This window comes from Saccopteryx leptura, unplaced genomic scaffold, assembly GCF_036850995.1.
Source record: "Saccopteryx leptura isolate mSacLep1 unplaced genomic scaffold, mSacLep1_pri_phased_curated manual_scaffold_22, whole genome shotgun sequence".
NCBI classification, from domain to species: domain Eukaryota; kingdom Metazoa; phylum Chordata; class Mammalia; order Chiroptera; family Emballonuridae; genus Saccopteryx; species Saccopteryx leptura.
Genome location: NW_027095704.1, coordinates 1096581 through 1111932, shown reverse-complemented (window position 1 = coordinate 1111932; position 15352 = coordinate 1096581). Strand labels below are relative to the sequence as shown.

The 15352-nt window shown below is 43.7% G+C and overlaps 1 protein-coding gene across 1 annotated transcript; it reads right to left on the bottom strand.

Annotated features, from left to right (window-relative positions):
- Window positions 1-9805: 9805 nt before the first annotated feature.
- On the bottom strand, window positions 9806-12076 carry LOC136386939 (uncharacterized). Its single transcript, XM_066358047.1, is given in 1 exon segment — window positions 9806-12076. A coding segment is annotated over 1 exon segment (2271 nt).
- Between the last annotated feature and the right edge of the window lie 3276 nt (window positions 12077-15352).

The following is a 15352-nucleotide window of genomic DNA, read 5'->3' as shown; positions in this document are numbered from 1 at the left end:
GCTCACCAGCCTTATTCACCTCTGTTTCCCATCTCCTTCCTTCTCCCTGCACAAACTCTGTACAAACTGGCTTCTTACTCAACACTCTGCCATCTTGGCTGCTTCACCTGGCCTCCTCCATGTGGCCTCTCTCTGCTCTCTGCTCTGCTCTCTCTGCTTTCCAGTGCTAATCTCAGGAACCCAGAGAGCAAGCTCCTGTTCTGCCCCCATTTTACAGTGTAGATTCATAACTTTTAATCCAATATACAAAATAGGGAAGTTTCTAATACAAAGTCACCTATCTGAGTCATGACAGGATTGTACCACCACACATCAAAAAGGGTGGGAAAAGCTTAGTCCTAAAACCAAGCCCCAGGCTACAAGGATCCTGCCTGCCCACAGCCCGCCCCCAACACACATTAATATCACCTGGGCAACGGCTTCCACGTGGGCAGCACCATCTTTAACAAAGTGAGCATAGTATATTTTATCTACCCAACAGAGAACTATGAGCTTATTTCTCCAATTAGTTGTTCCATTTAGTTGTGAACTTCCTGTTTGCTTCTCTTAAATGTTGAGACCTGGGATGGAACCTAGAACCTTGACACACAGGAAGGACACTCCATGCACTGAAACATCAGATCAGGGCACCATAGGTTTACTTGTTTTTTATTTTATTATTATCTTTAAGTTGAAAAAAATTTAGAATTCCAATTGCAATGTATGTTTCAGGTTATTTAAAATGGTATTTAATAACTAAGTAAAGACTTCCTGTTTTATCTGTTGATACTGATTTCAAGGTTGACTGTTATGAGAGTAGGAAACATGGGTTATGTAATTTTAAATCTTTAAAGTTTGTTGTTGTGGGTCAAATAAGTGTAAATATGATGTATATGTTTGCAGCTTATACTTTGCATTCGGTGTGGGGCACAGGCTGTAAGCAGGCATGGTCCTTATAGCTTAAGGCAGGGGAGGGAACCTTTTTGGCTGAAAGAGACATGAATGCCACATATTTTAAAATGTAATTCCATGAGAGCCATACAATGACCTGTGTAAGCTATGCATTATCCAATAAAAATTTGGTGTTTTTCTGGAGGACAGCTGTGATTGGCTTCAGCCACCCACAACCATGAACATGAGTGGTAGGAAATGAATGGATTGTAATACATGAGAATGTTTTATATTTTTAATTTTTTTTTAATTAAAGATTTGTCTGTGAGCCAAATGCAGCCATCAAAAGAGCCACATATGGCTCACAAGCCTTAGGTCCCCGACCCCTGATCTATACAATTTAAGCTGCAACAACAACCAAAAAAAGCCATTGTCACTTTTTATTTTTTTTAATTTTAGTTATTAATATTAGAGAGAGGAAGTAGATGAGACAGACAGATAGTCAGAAACACCAATCTCTTTCTGTATGTGCCATGACCCAGGATCAAACCTATGACATTAGTGTATGGGTGTGATGCTTTAACCCAGTGGTAGTCAACCTGGCCCCTACTGCCCACTAGTAGGTGTTCCAGCTTCCATGGTGTGTGGTTGCAGAGCAACCAAATGGCACCACAAATACATACTAATTTATTAACTATTGACCAGTCAAGATCAGCGGTTAGACTCTGTTACAGGGCATTTGTATTGGGACCGCATCCACCTCTTTCACAGCCACCTGCCCCACATCTGCAAGTGACCAGGTACCTAATCCTGGGTTCACACCCACCTCCTGGGCAGTTTATGACCACTATTGTCGCTGAAAAACTAGCAGTTTGTCATTTCATTACCCCATAGCAGAGACAAAGAACTCCATGGTTCAACACTTCTTTCTATGACAGAAACTGCCAGAAAATGGAGACACCAATTAACTCATATTTTCATCTCAATTCCCGGATTTTAGAGTAATAGGGTGACATTCTAAAAAACCCCCCTTGGACTGCCAAAACTAGCTGATGTCTTGCTACTTCGCCCCAATCACAAAGAAGTGATGACATTGGCCAACACTCACTACATAAAATTTTATAAAATGCACAACCACGGATACTCACTAACGTAGTCTCATCTCAACAAACTCACTCAACCATGACACTTGTAACATTGCGACCACACAACAGACTTCAAGCGCATAAGTTTTGTTCACATTTTGTAAGTGAAGCTAAATTGTTATGTAATCAAAACTAAAGTCAGTATGTAGTTAGATTTCTGAGAGCAAGCACAGTTTCAAACAAAATATTGTGAAATATTATAAGCTCATGTCTCAAAAAAAATATGCATGCAGCTATTTGCCAGAGTATCTGAAGATGCGTTTCATAAAATCTCTGGCAAATAAACAACATTCAATGTGTTTATTGTGCCATAAAACATTATCTAATGAGGCAATGAAGTCAAGTCAATTGTGAGAACATCTTTTACAAAGCATCCAAATGACAAGGACAAGCACATTGCATATTATTTTCTGGAAATATATAAAAAATTTCAAAATTGTTCAACTATTGTTGCATCATTGAAGAAACAACATACAATGAATAAAGATGGATTAATTGCCACTTATCTCATTTCACAAATAATTGCAAAAAGTGGTAAAAGCTATAATATTAGAGAAAATGTAATAATACCTTCTATAAAAAAATTATCTCAACAGTAATGCATCAGAATATACCTCAAATTTTAAAAAGTTGCCCCTAAGAAATAACAGTACAAGCAATGAATTGATAAAATGGCAGTTAATGTTGAAAATGAACATATTTTCCATGCAATTGGACGAATCTACCATTGCAGATAATGATGCTTTATTGATGGCATATGTATGCTATTTTGATAAAAACAATATATTATGAGAAGAAATGCTATTCTCAATAAATATCACAGATACAAAAGGATTATCTCTTTTTAATACTGTGAGAACATACTTTACAAAAAAGAATATTCCTTTGAATAATATTGTTGCATATGCTACTCATGGAGCACCATCAATGGTAGGTCACTATCATGAATTTGTTGCTTATTTGAAGCAGAAAGTGCCAAATGTTTTATGTATTCATTGTGTGGTACACAGACAACATCTTGTAAAAAAAAATCTAAGTACAAGTCTCCATTCATCATTAAATTCATCAAATCCAAAGCAAGGAATGATAGAATGTTTCAGAAGCTTTGCCAGGACAATAATGAAGATTTTATTAAGTTACTTTTGCACACAGATGTTCATTGGCTGTCAAAGGGTACATCTTTGGCTAGATTTGTAGGATTATATAATAGTGTCATACAATTTTTTTTAAAGTAATAGTGAGACCAATCTGTGTCAACAGTTAAAAACAGTAAAAACTGATGCCTTTTACTTGGCAGATATTTTCAAGAGATTTAATGATGTCAATTTGCAGCTTCAAGGAGCTAATAAAACTCTTATAGGTTGCCAAAATATTGTGCTATTATTTATTGACAAACTTGAACTACTTCATCATAACCTATTGAAGAGAGAATTTTATCAGTTTCCTCAATTATCATCTATAAAGATGATGTAACTCCAGATGATATTGACAGATTGAGTAACCACCTCCACAAACTTAAATTGGATATGGAAAAACAATTTAAAGATATTTTGAAATTGAAGGTATATGAGTGGATGAAAAATCCTTTTACTGCATATTGAAGAGGCTGATACAACTTGCCAAGAAGAACTGTTAGAAACTAGATATGATGAAGAAAGTAAACATAAATTCGACAGTGGTAGATATGAAAACCCATGGCAAAATAAAAAAATGCCGGTCTTATATCCAAATATGTGGAAAATGGTATTCAGTTTATTGATACCTTTCCCTACCTCATATCTTGTGGAATTAGGATTTAGTGCTGTTAATCATATTATGACAAAAGAATCTGCCTAAATTTCCGAAAGGGGAGACCTTTGTTTGTTCCTCACACAAATTGAACTGGATATTCAATATTTATTATTTATTATTTATTTATTTCCCAGCATCAGCCTCAAGAATCTCACTAATAATTCAATTAACTAATGTAATTTCTATGTATGCAAAGTATAAATATATAGATTTAACTATAGTAAGTTTTTTAATAAAGATTTATTTTGCCAAACTGCAAAAATCTGACATAAAGTACTTGGTAAGTAATTGTTATTATATCCTTTAACTTGCTGAAACTCTGCTTTATAAATTTTATAATGTAAAGTTACTTTTCTACTTTATAAATCACCATTACCGTGGAACCGGTGGGCAGTTAGAAAATTTTACTACTAACAGAGATACAAAAGTGGGCGGTAGGTATAAAAAGGTTGACTACCCCTGCTCTAACCTACTGAGCTCTCTGGTAAAAGCAAGCCATTGTCTTTTGGGAAAAAAAGTACTAGAGAAAACCTGAGTTAATTAAAAAAATAAAATAATAATCTATCTGCTGTAGTAACAACACTAGAAGTCTTTTCTTTGCTCTTGAGAATCAGTGATGTAAACATTGTTTCTAATTGTTTAGCACAAAGTGACCCCTTTCCTAACATGCACATTTTCTTGTGCCATGGCCACAGTCCAGACTGTGAGACCTGCTAAGCTCTGGGCATCCAGAATTTATCTGAGCCTGAGTCACCACTTACAAGCTAGGTTATTTTGGTCACAAAACACCTCCCAGGGTATTTGTTTCTTCACTTGTAAATTTTCTCAGTTTTATAGCTGAGAACATGCATTGCTGAAGGACCAAGATTTAGGTCTCAGCTCTGTCTTCAAAGAAGCTGAGATATTGGACCTTGCCATGATCAATCAAAACTGGGACCAAAGGAATTTCACTGCCAAATCCAGTGCTTGTCACAATTTATAATTATTTTATTTATGTATATTTTTCATTCCCTCTGTCTACCTCATGACAGCATAGTATTCATAAAGACAGAAAGTGAGTCTGTCTCATTCACTATGGGCAACCAATGTCAAGTACAGTGTCTGGCACATAATAGAAATACAGTGTTTATTGGAAGAGTGAATAAATACTCATTTGTATACATATACAGATATACACAAATAACAGACACACATGGACACAGAGAGATATGCTCATGTGCAATGCACATCTATGCACACAGATGTACACACACCCAATCTACCTGGGTACATATAGATAAAGAAATATAATAGGTACACAGAGAATATGGGAAGAAAATGTCATAATATTAACAGTAAATATCTCATTATGGGAAATTTGTTGTTTTGTTTTTCTTATCATTTTTTAGCATTTTTGCAATAAGATTATATTTTTTATACTAAAAAGTTGGTAAAATATATTTGTCAAATCAAAGAACATCATATTTTATAATAAATTGAGGAGATTTAAATTTAAAAAGTTAAAATGACAGAAATAAAAATTGTAGAACAGGAAGTCATTGAGTGCGGATATGAGTTCCTAGCACAGTGCCTGGTATATGATGGGCACTTCCAAAGGCTTTATGAGCATGGCAGGAAGGAAAGGTGGTAAACGAGATGAAAAGAACAGTGATACAGAATTCCAGGGAGGGAAAGAGGAAGAGAGAAAGAAATAAAGAGAAAAACAAATCATAGCTAGAGAGAAAAAATGAGGGAGGAAAGAGAGAGATTCATCGCAATTATACACATTCATATTCTTTGAGATCCTAAGTTTATGATAAAAGTTCTCCCTATTAACCAAGCATTCAGAAAATATTTTTACAGCATTAAAGAATATATGGAACTTACAGGCTTCACAATGTTGAATTTCTTGAACTCCTGAACTTCCTGGATTTGATAAACATAATTAAGGGACAACTTGAAAATAATGTGCCTCTTTTTTCCACTTGCAGGTTTACCTGTAGAATGGTAGCAAATGTCACAAATTGGCACTGTCATTCATGCAAGTTAGTGCTTATGGAATGAACAGAATGCTGAAGCTAGAGGAGAGTTTAGGCACCAAGGAGTGATCTGATCCCTTTATTTTACAAATAGGTAACAGGAAGCCAAGAGATAAAAAGTGATTAACACAAGACTTTCTGTTTCTAGTTTTACAAGTAAGAAGCTTGGAAGTTATCATGCCCATCCTCACAGAAAAAAGCTAAACAAGGTGAAAATAAAATGCTCCTGGATGCAACAAGTAATTGAAGTCAGAGGGAAAACCAATGTCTCAATAATTGTATAGACATTTGACTATGAGGAATAAAAGCATATCAGAGCAGAAGCCTGTTGCTGCAGCCAATATCAGACTTTATTTAAGAACTCTCCAGTGGGTCCAAGATGGTGGCACATGTGGACGCTGACCTTGCACACTCACAAAAACCCATCCAATGTACCCCCTTACTTAGAACAATTCCTCCAGAAAGACACTGAGAAACAATTAAACAGCTTCTGCACAAGATAGAGAGAAAGAGAGAGAGAGAATGCATAGAGAAGGCTGAGGAACCAGGAGAGCTCTGCAGGAGGTGAAGAATCAGATCAAGGACCAAAGAGATCAGAAAGCACCACTGTTCACATCTCCCAGACATGTGGAGAGAAGACAGTAGCTCCATTCATGCTCTATGGCCACCTGCAGGGCACTACAGCACATGCCCAGCCACCTCTCCTGGAGCTAAATACAACAGAATCAGGAGGGCAGCATAGCTTGTATAAAGACAGCTTTTCTTTCCGAGTATCAACCCAGCAGGCAGGTATGGCAGGGTGACACTTTGCCAACTGAGCTGCATGTGCATATGGGGCTGCCCCACCTAGAGAGAGTGCAGAGCTAGCAAAACACTCTGGTACCAGCCACAGGACTATATGACCCAGAGAAAGTGCAGAAATAGTGGTCACTACTGGCATTACCCCTCCTGGAAAATGGGGAGCCAGCAAATGGACTATGGTCTGCACACTGGACTGCCTGATCAGAGAAAGTGCAGATATTGGTGGCGCTGCTGCTGTCACTGGTCAGGCTACTCTACCCAAAGAAAGCACAAAGCTAGCAAAACCTTGTGGCCCAGTGTGGAGTGAGGGGGGCAATGCTGTGCATGTGCACAGGGCTGCCACACACTGAAGAGATGAAGAATGAACAAATTAAGGCTGTGTGTGCTCCCAGGATACCCCACCAAGACAAAGGGTGGATCTAATGGGGGTGAGACACAAGAAAGCAATCAGGAAACCCAGTGCAGACCATGCTCTGACAACAGATAATTAAAACAGGACACACAAAGCACACACCACGCAGCCCCTTTTATACCAGGAGCCCTGCCCATATTAAATGGGCAATGAGGCTCACACACTGTTGACCGAGGACGCACCGACAGAATTCTAGACTCAGGGTAAAACAAAGAAAAGTTTATTACACTCGTGAGCGGGCCCAAGGCAAGGAGATGGCCAAGAGCCAAGAGCAACTTCAGCAAGCAAGTTTTATACTTAATTTCAGGGAGGGGAGTTGTAACGGTTCTCAGGGTGATTGATTGCCTCAGATGCTTACGGCCTTGCCTTTCTGATAAGCCCCTAATCAAACACCGGATGCCTGCGGCTTCTTCAAGGAGACTGGGCAAACATCTAGGGGTCAGGTGGGCCAGTTATTGTTTTACAAGCCAAGATGAGTTAAGCAAAGATCAGACAGAAAAGATCAGACGGAATCCACTGTTACATTCCCCCCTTTCTTTGTTGCATATCTCTAATCCTAGAGATCTGAGTTCTGTTCTAATTTCTCATAATGTTGTCTCATAATCATGAGTTTTACTGCTCCTATTTGCCCCTGCAGGAAGGTGGTGAGTCTATTCAGGACACACGGTCCAATGGTGATAATTAGCAATAGCACTATAAGGGGTCCTGCTAAGGTGGAGATGAGGGTAGTCAACCAGGGTGATTTGGCATACCACCCTTCAAACCATCCCTGCTGATTTTGTAGTCTCTTTTCCCTAGCCTTTAGCCTTTCCTTCAGCTTATTCATGGAGTCCCTAACTATTTTAGTGTGGTCGGCATAAAAACAGCATTCTTCTTTTAAAGCAGCACATAAACCACCCTCTCTTAAAAATAACAAGTCTAAGCCTCGTCGGTTTTGCAACACGACCTCAGAGACGGAGGTCAGTGACTTTTTTAAAGCTTTTATTGACTGCTCTATGGCCCTTAAATCCTGGGTAATAGCAGACTCTAGCGAGGCCATTTGTCTGGGTCCTTCAACTAGGGCAGCAGCTCCTGTTCCCACTCCTGCCAATACCCCGGCTCCCAGCAGTACTGCTAGGGTGAGTGTGACAGGCTCTCTTCTATACCTGGTCTGCCCTTCAACCGCCTCTTCAAAGTCCTCATTTTCATGATATATAAGGCGGGGGAAAATCCTAACCATTACCCAAAAATCTTGAGAGTTTTTAAAGGCCTGAGTGGACACACAGGGAGTCAGGCCCGTTCTGCATGCCCACTGAGTTCCTTTCTCAGGGATCAAATAGGAACTGTTAGGGGAAATTGAAATAGTCTGCAGGCATCGGGCCTTGTCTGAGGCAGACGGGGTCCCCAGGCATATCCCCTGTCCAGTCACTTCTGGGAGGGTAAGCATGTGATGCCTGCCCCAATTACAATGGGAAGGGCTTTTGTTCTCATAGTAGCTCCCATTGACTGCGACCCCTTTGTAATAGGGAGGCCCTGCCTGCAAGCATATTCAGCAGGAGTCAGTAAGGTTGGGATGGGTGCTATTTAAAGCTTTAAAACCTCCTTTTATTAGATCTAATAATCGCTGCCCAGTGGTTGGACCTGACGGGGTTTGTAACAGGGGTGTACTACTGGCACTGGCTGGGCTGCTAGCTGTATCTCTCGGGGATGGAGTAGCTTGCACCGGGGCTGAAAGGGGCTTGCTAGGCCTTGGGGCCCCTTGGTCAGCCAGTACTTTGTTAGGTCCTAATGGGCTGCCTCCAGCGGTGCCTATCTGGAGTTTAATTTTAAACGTTAATCCAGCATCAGATCCTGATGCATACATTCTTAAGCCCCACTGCCTGCCCTTTAGCCATGTATTATCTTGCCTTTTTCCATAGTGGGTAAATGTAATATTCAGTGTGTTACAGGTGAAATTGGTACATAGTCCTTCACCAATCCAAACTCCCAATCACCTATGGCCTATTACCGGTCTTTGACTAGGAATTCCTCTTCCTAGACACCGGGAGTTTTTAGTCCCTGCTTCTTTTTGAGTTACTCGTGCAACCCTGATCCAGTCCCAGGAGGATGTGGGCTTCCAGTGAGTCATCCCGGTAGTCTCACAACCCCAAGCCTTACAGTAGAAGACTTCCAGTCCTCCGCATCTCCAAGCTGTGTCCCTATCACGACCGTCCCGGGGACAGACATAAATGTCAGTCGTCCTGAGAGTCGAGCAAAATTCTGGGTGAGAGCACCCAAACATTCACATTTCCCGGACTCACAAGGAGGAGGGTTACCCGGGTCTGTGGTTGGGATATCCCAAGTTTCTAGCCCCGCCGCGAGCTGACAAAGGTCTGGATACAGGGACGGCCACCAAGTCCAGGGGGGATGGTCATTGGAAGTCACTTCCTATACTATATTACTGGTCCCCGATATCACCTGCCATGTCTTCTGGGTTGGTTGGTGGGGATTTGTTGCAGCGGCGGACATGCAGCTTGAGGGGATTATCTGTTTTCTCCACTGTCCACTGGTCATCAGGAGCAGGAGCAGGCTTGAGGTGTGAAATATGGATTCAAGCAGCGATGCCATCGACCTTTACAGCAGTGGGTGTGATGAGGAGGACTTGGTAGGGTCCTTTCCAGCAGGGTTCTAGGGTCCGGTGTTGGTGTCTCCAGACATAGACAAAGTCCCCGACTTGGTAGTGATGTGGGGTCCCGTCTCCTGCCGGCTGGTAAAGGTCAGACAACTGCTTCCATAGGCAATGTTGTACTCTAGTCAGGGCCTGTAACCTCAGGGGTGGAGGCTCGGTAGGCACTCAAGTCCTGGTGCAGTGCTTCGTCAAAGATTGTGGGAGAGTTCTTGAAGCCCTGGGGTAGCCGCGTCCAGGTGAGCTGTCCACTGAGTCCATTCTCAGGGTCCGTCCATTCGAAAGCAAACAGGGGTTGGCTGTCCTCATGCAGGTGCAAGCAGAAGAAGGCATATTTCAAGTCCAGTACTGTATACCACTTCCTGTCAGGACTGAGGGTACTGAGGAGGTTGTAAGGGTTTGGGACTGTTGGATGTATGTCCATTACTCGACTGTTAACCTCTCTCAAATCCTGGACTGGTCTATAGTCCCCTGTCCCTGGTTTCTTTACTGGTAGCAGGGGGGTGTTCCATTCTGATTGACAAGGCCTCAGGATCTCCTGTCCTAGTAGCCTCTGGATGTGAGGCCTAATGCCTTCTCGGGCCTCTTTACTCATGTAGTATTGTTTGACCCTTACGGGGGTGGCAGAGGGCTTTAGGTATACTACCACCGGAGGCCTTTGTACTGCTAATCCTGGCCCTGCCATTTCTGCCCAGGCCTCTGGGAAGCTCTGAAGCCACCTGTCTTCTGTTGAATGGGGTCTGGGGGCAGGGGTCTCATACAGTTTATACTCATCTTCAGCAGACAAGGTCAGCATGGTCACAATAGGCTGACTGACAAGAGGGTTACTGAATCTTACTTCTAGTCCCTGGGGCTTGAAGTCAATACTTGCCCCTAACTTGGTAAGCAAATCCCTCCCCAGCAGCGGGGCAGGGCATTCTGGTATGACCAGAAAGGAGTGCTGTACTTTTTCCCTCCCCAGGTCCATTGTCCTTTTAGTTGTCCATGACCTATGCTGGCATCCATTTGCCCCCTGAACCAAGGATTTTTTATTTGAGAGGGGGCCCAGCGGGTTCTGCAAGGTGGAGTAAACTGCTTCTGTATCCACCTCAAAGTCGATTGGTGTCCCCTCCACATTGAATGTTACCCTGAGTTCGGGGAGGGGGTCCGAACTCCGATGCCCCTAATCTCCTAGGGCAAGGATTTTCTCAGTCTTCTTTTTCTTCTTCTCAGGGCAATCCCTGACCCAGTGTCCTTCTTCTTTACAGTAGGCACACTGGTTAGGTCCTAATTTTGGTTTTTGGTTTGGGCCCGAGGTACTATGCTTTCCTCTTCTATCTTGTTTCCCTACTACGGTAGCCAAAATTTTTGTTAACTCTTTATTTCTCTATTTATCTCGCTTATTTTCCTGCTCCTCACGTTCTTTTTCTAATCTTTGCTCCTTTTCCTCTGCTGTCTCTCTTTTATAATATACCTTATCAGCTTCCTTGACTAAATCTCTCAGAGCCATGTCCTGTAACCCATCCATCCTCTGGAGTTTCCTCCGAATATCAGTAGCCGACTGTCCTATAAAAGCCATAGCCAGTGCCCCTCTCTGTTCTTCAGACTCAGGGTCGAAAGGGGTATACCTCCTATAGGCTTCTATTAGTCTCTCTAGGAATCTGGATGGTGATTCCTCTGACCCTTGAATTACTTCTCTTACCTTAGCCAAATTAGTGGGGCATCTCGCCGCCGCTCAGAGACCCATCATCAGAGTCTGGCGATAGAGTAAGAGTTGCCGCCTACCTTCAGGTGTATTAGGGTCCCAGTTAGGCCACCTCAGGGGAAAAACCTCATCTATAAGGTTGGGGAGTTGAGTAGGACGACCATCAGGTCCAGGAACTAATTTCCTGGCCTCGAGGAGAATTCAGTCTCTTTCTTTGGAGGTGAAGAGGATACCTGAGAGCTGCTGGCAGTCATCCCAAGTGGGCTGATGGGAAAACATAAGAGACTCGAGAAGGTCAGTAAGTTTGACAGGGTCCTCTGAAAAAGGTGGATTATTGTTTTTCCAATTATATAGGTCTGAGGAGGAGAAGGGCCAATACTGAAGTGCCGGCATGTTTCCCCCTTGACCGTCAGGGACAGGGGGTCTGAAAGGCCGAAGGGGCAGGGTGACGGCCACGTCATCCGGGGTTTGTGCTTTCCGGCTCCGGGTACCTTGGGCTGGACCCTCTCCTGATGGTCCCCGTTTGTTCTGATGTGGGGCCCCAAGCTGGGAACCAGCAGCACCAGCAGGGACATCCCTGGGATAGGGAGGCGGGAGTCCCGAATCAAAAAGAATAAGGTCAGTTTGAGATTCAGGGAGAACAGAGGAGGGAAGGGGAGGATACAGGGATGAAGTAGGCGTCGTTGGCTCCAAAAGTTTAAGTGGAAGCATAGAGCAGAGGTCTGGATGAGTTGGAGCAGGTCTGGGAGTGCCCAGAGTGGTGGAGAGGGTTGTTGGGAGGGAGGGTTCAGGGGGAGGAAGGAAAGGTTGGATTCAAGGAGGAGGGTCGTCGGTCAGGTCTTCCCAAACCCAAATATAAGGCTGTTGATCCGGACGGCCATGAGGTCCTGGACTGAAGACAACTGCTTTAACCGCCTTTATGGTGTCTTTGTGGAAGGTTCCAGTGGTTGGCCAACCTACTCCGAAGGTGGGCCACTAGGAGGTACACAAAGTTTGCCACTTGTGCTTTTTTTTTTTTTCATTTTTCTGAAGCTGGAAACAGAGAGAGACAGTCACACAGACTCCTGCATGCGCCCGACCGGGATCTACCCGGCACGCCCACCATGGGGCGATGCTCTGCCCACCAGGGGGCGATGCTCTGCCCATCCTGGGCGTCACCATGTTGCGACCAGAGCCACTCTAGCGCCTGGGGCAGAGGCCAAGGAGCCATCCCCAGTGCCCGGGACATCTTTGCTCCAATGGAGCCTTGGCTGTGGGAGGGGAAGAGAGAGACAGAGAAGAAGGTGTGGCGGAGGGGTGGAGAAGCAAATGGGCGCTTCTCCTGTGTGCCCTGGCCAGGAATCGAACCCGGGTCCTCCGCACGCTAGGCCAACGCTCTACCACTGAGCCAACCGGCCAGGGCCACTTGCGCTTCTTAACAAGAAGAGACAGATTATGAGCTCGGGCATTAACCTCAGACCAATGAGACAGAGTCAGGGACAGTGGGGTGGAAGCTCCTTGTCCCATTTTAATTTCAAAGAGATAAAAAGACAGAAAGAAGGCAACAAATAAGACACTGACAAAAACAAACAGACAAAGCCAGCTGCGCTGCGAACGGCAAAATAAAACTAAAAATAAATCTAGCAGTCCGGACCTATGAGCTCGATTGGAAACTGGCAACAAATTTACAGATTCTGTCTGAGACAGCAGATGGACTTCCAAGCGTCCTTGGTTGCCCTCACACTCCAGGGCGTCCCCCAGAGTCGTGGCCTGTGACCCCCTGACACGTCTGTCGGTCGCAGCCAGGAGGGACTCATGTCCCGTCCTGACAGCCACCGCCAGTTTCACTCACCAGACGTCAGGCGTCCCGTGGTCTATGAAGATACTGAATCTCGGTGGAACCTCCAAATATTGACCGAGGACGCACCGACAGAATTCTAGACTCAGGGTAAAACAAAGAAAAGTTTATTACACTCGCGAGCGGGCCCAAGGCAAGGAGATGGCCAAGAGCCAAGAGCAACTTCAGCAAGCAAGTTTTATACTTAATTTCAGGGAGGGGAGTTGTAACAGTTCTCAGGGTGATTGATTGCCTCAGATGCTTGTGGCCTTGCCTTTCCGATAAGCCCCTAATCAAACACCAGATGCCTGCGGCTTCTTCAAGGAGCCTGGGCAAACATCTAGGGGTCAGGTGGGCCAGTTATTGTTTTACAAGCCAAGATGAGTTAAGCAAAGATCAGACGGAAAAGATCAGACGGAATCCACTGTTACAACACCCAGGTGGCCCATTCAGAACCCACCCAAGCCCAGTGACAGGACAGGCACTGCATGCACCCCCACCCCCCAACTACAACCGGCAGGCTGAAACTATTCAACACACAATGTAACAAAGATAACTTTTTCAAGACTGGGCGAGATGACTATTTCATTCTACTCAAAGGAACAAAACCAGAAAGTCAAACAAAATGGGAGACACAAGAATATATACCCCCAATGAAGGAAGAAGAAAAAACTCAGGAGAAATGTCCTAATTAAATGGAGATGGGTAATTGGACAGATAAAGAATTCAAAGCAAACAGTCATAACGATGTTCGATAAACTTGAGAGTAGAATAGAGAAACTCAAGAGTGTGCTTGAACAACATGAAAATGTAATAAGCTCATCAGGCTTGAGCACGGACTCACCAGCTTGAGCGTGGGATCATAGACATGACCCAATGGTCTCCGGTTGAGCTTAAATGTCGCTGGCTTAAAGCCCAAGTGGCTGGCTTGAGCAAGGAGGTCACTGACTTGGATGGCGTCCTGGCCTGGCCGGTCCTTGCTTCCCTGAAGCTGGCCCCACCTGTTCCCTCTCGGGACACCCCAGTGCAAGCACACGCATGCGTGAATGTGTGCCCTTTGGCCAAGCAGTCAGCCTCATCGCTGTCTCCTGCTCAGGCACGTCGGTGGCTGGAGCACAGATGCAGATGGGATTTTGTGTGGGGTGGGGGGCACTGAGGGGGAGGTGGGCAGTGGGCTGGGGAAAGCCTGGACCTGAGGATCCACTGCGCCACCTCACCCACAGGTGTTGTAAAGTACCAAAAGCTACAGAATCAATATTAATATTTTAATAGACTTAAAGAACATTTTATTAATTTGGGTTAAGGTGTGCAGAGAAATTTTGTGAATAATCTCTGTACTGTGTGATTGGCATAAAACCAGGATGGCCATTGGCATTGTATTGTAAATGCAAAGGGAAGGAAAACATGGATTCCCTGACATTCCACCACACCTGTGGGGAAAGGGGTGAATGGCTAGCCAGGTGCAGGAAGAGAAAAGCCAAAATAAACCTTTTCTTATAGTAATGAGCCATTTACGGGCATTTGACCCCAGGAAAACTACCTCTCCCATGTGAATGCATGTAGTTAAGATGTGTGACTCTGGACAAAGAGATGGCGGATAAACATTAGAAAATATAGTAATGTCTTTTAATATGTAAAGAGACATCTTTCTATCATTGTGTTAACTTATAAATTTAATTTTTTTAAATTTTTAATTATTTATTCATTTTTAGAGAGGAGAGAGAGACAGAGAGAGAAGGGGGGAGGAGCTGCAAGCATCAACTTCCATATGTGCCTTGACCAGGCAAGCCCAGGGTTTCGAAACAACGACCTCAGCATTTCAGGTCGACACTTTATCCACTGCGCCACCACAGTGCAGGCCTACTTATAAATTTTGTTTTCTCCAAAATGATGTATGGCTTGCAAATTGAACATGCTCCTATCATGTTAAAGGGCATATGACTATAACCAATAGTGGTGCAGGGCACCTAATTGCAATTTTTGCTTCTGTACTTCCCGCTTGCAAAACTATAAAAACTAGGTAAAACAAAGGGCCAGCGCTCTGCCTCAGATTTCTTTCAAAGTTGCCGCTGCTTGGCTAAGCTAGACTATAAAGCTTTGGTGTGAAATCGACGGATTTTGTTCATGTCTTCAATGTTTTGAGTCTCTCCGGATTAGGCTTAACAGACCAA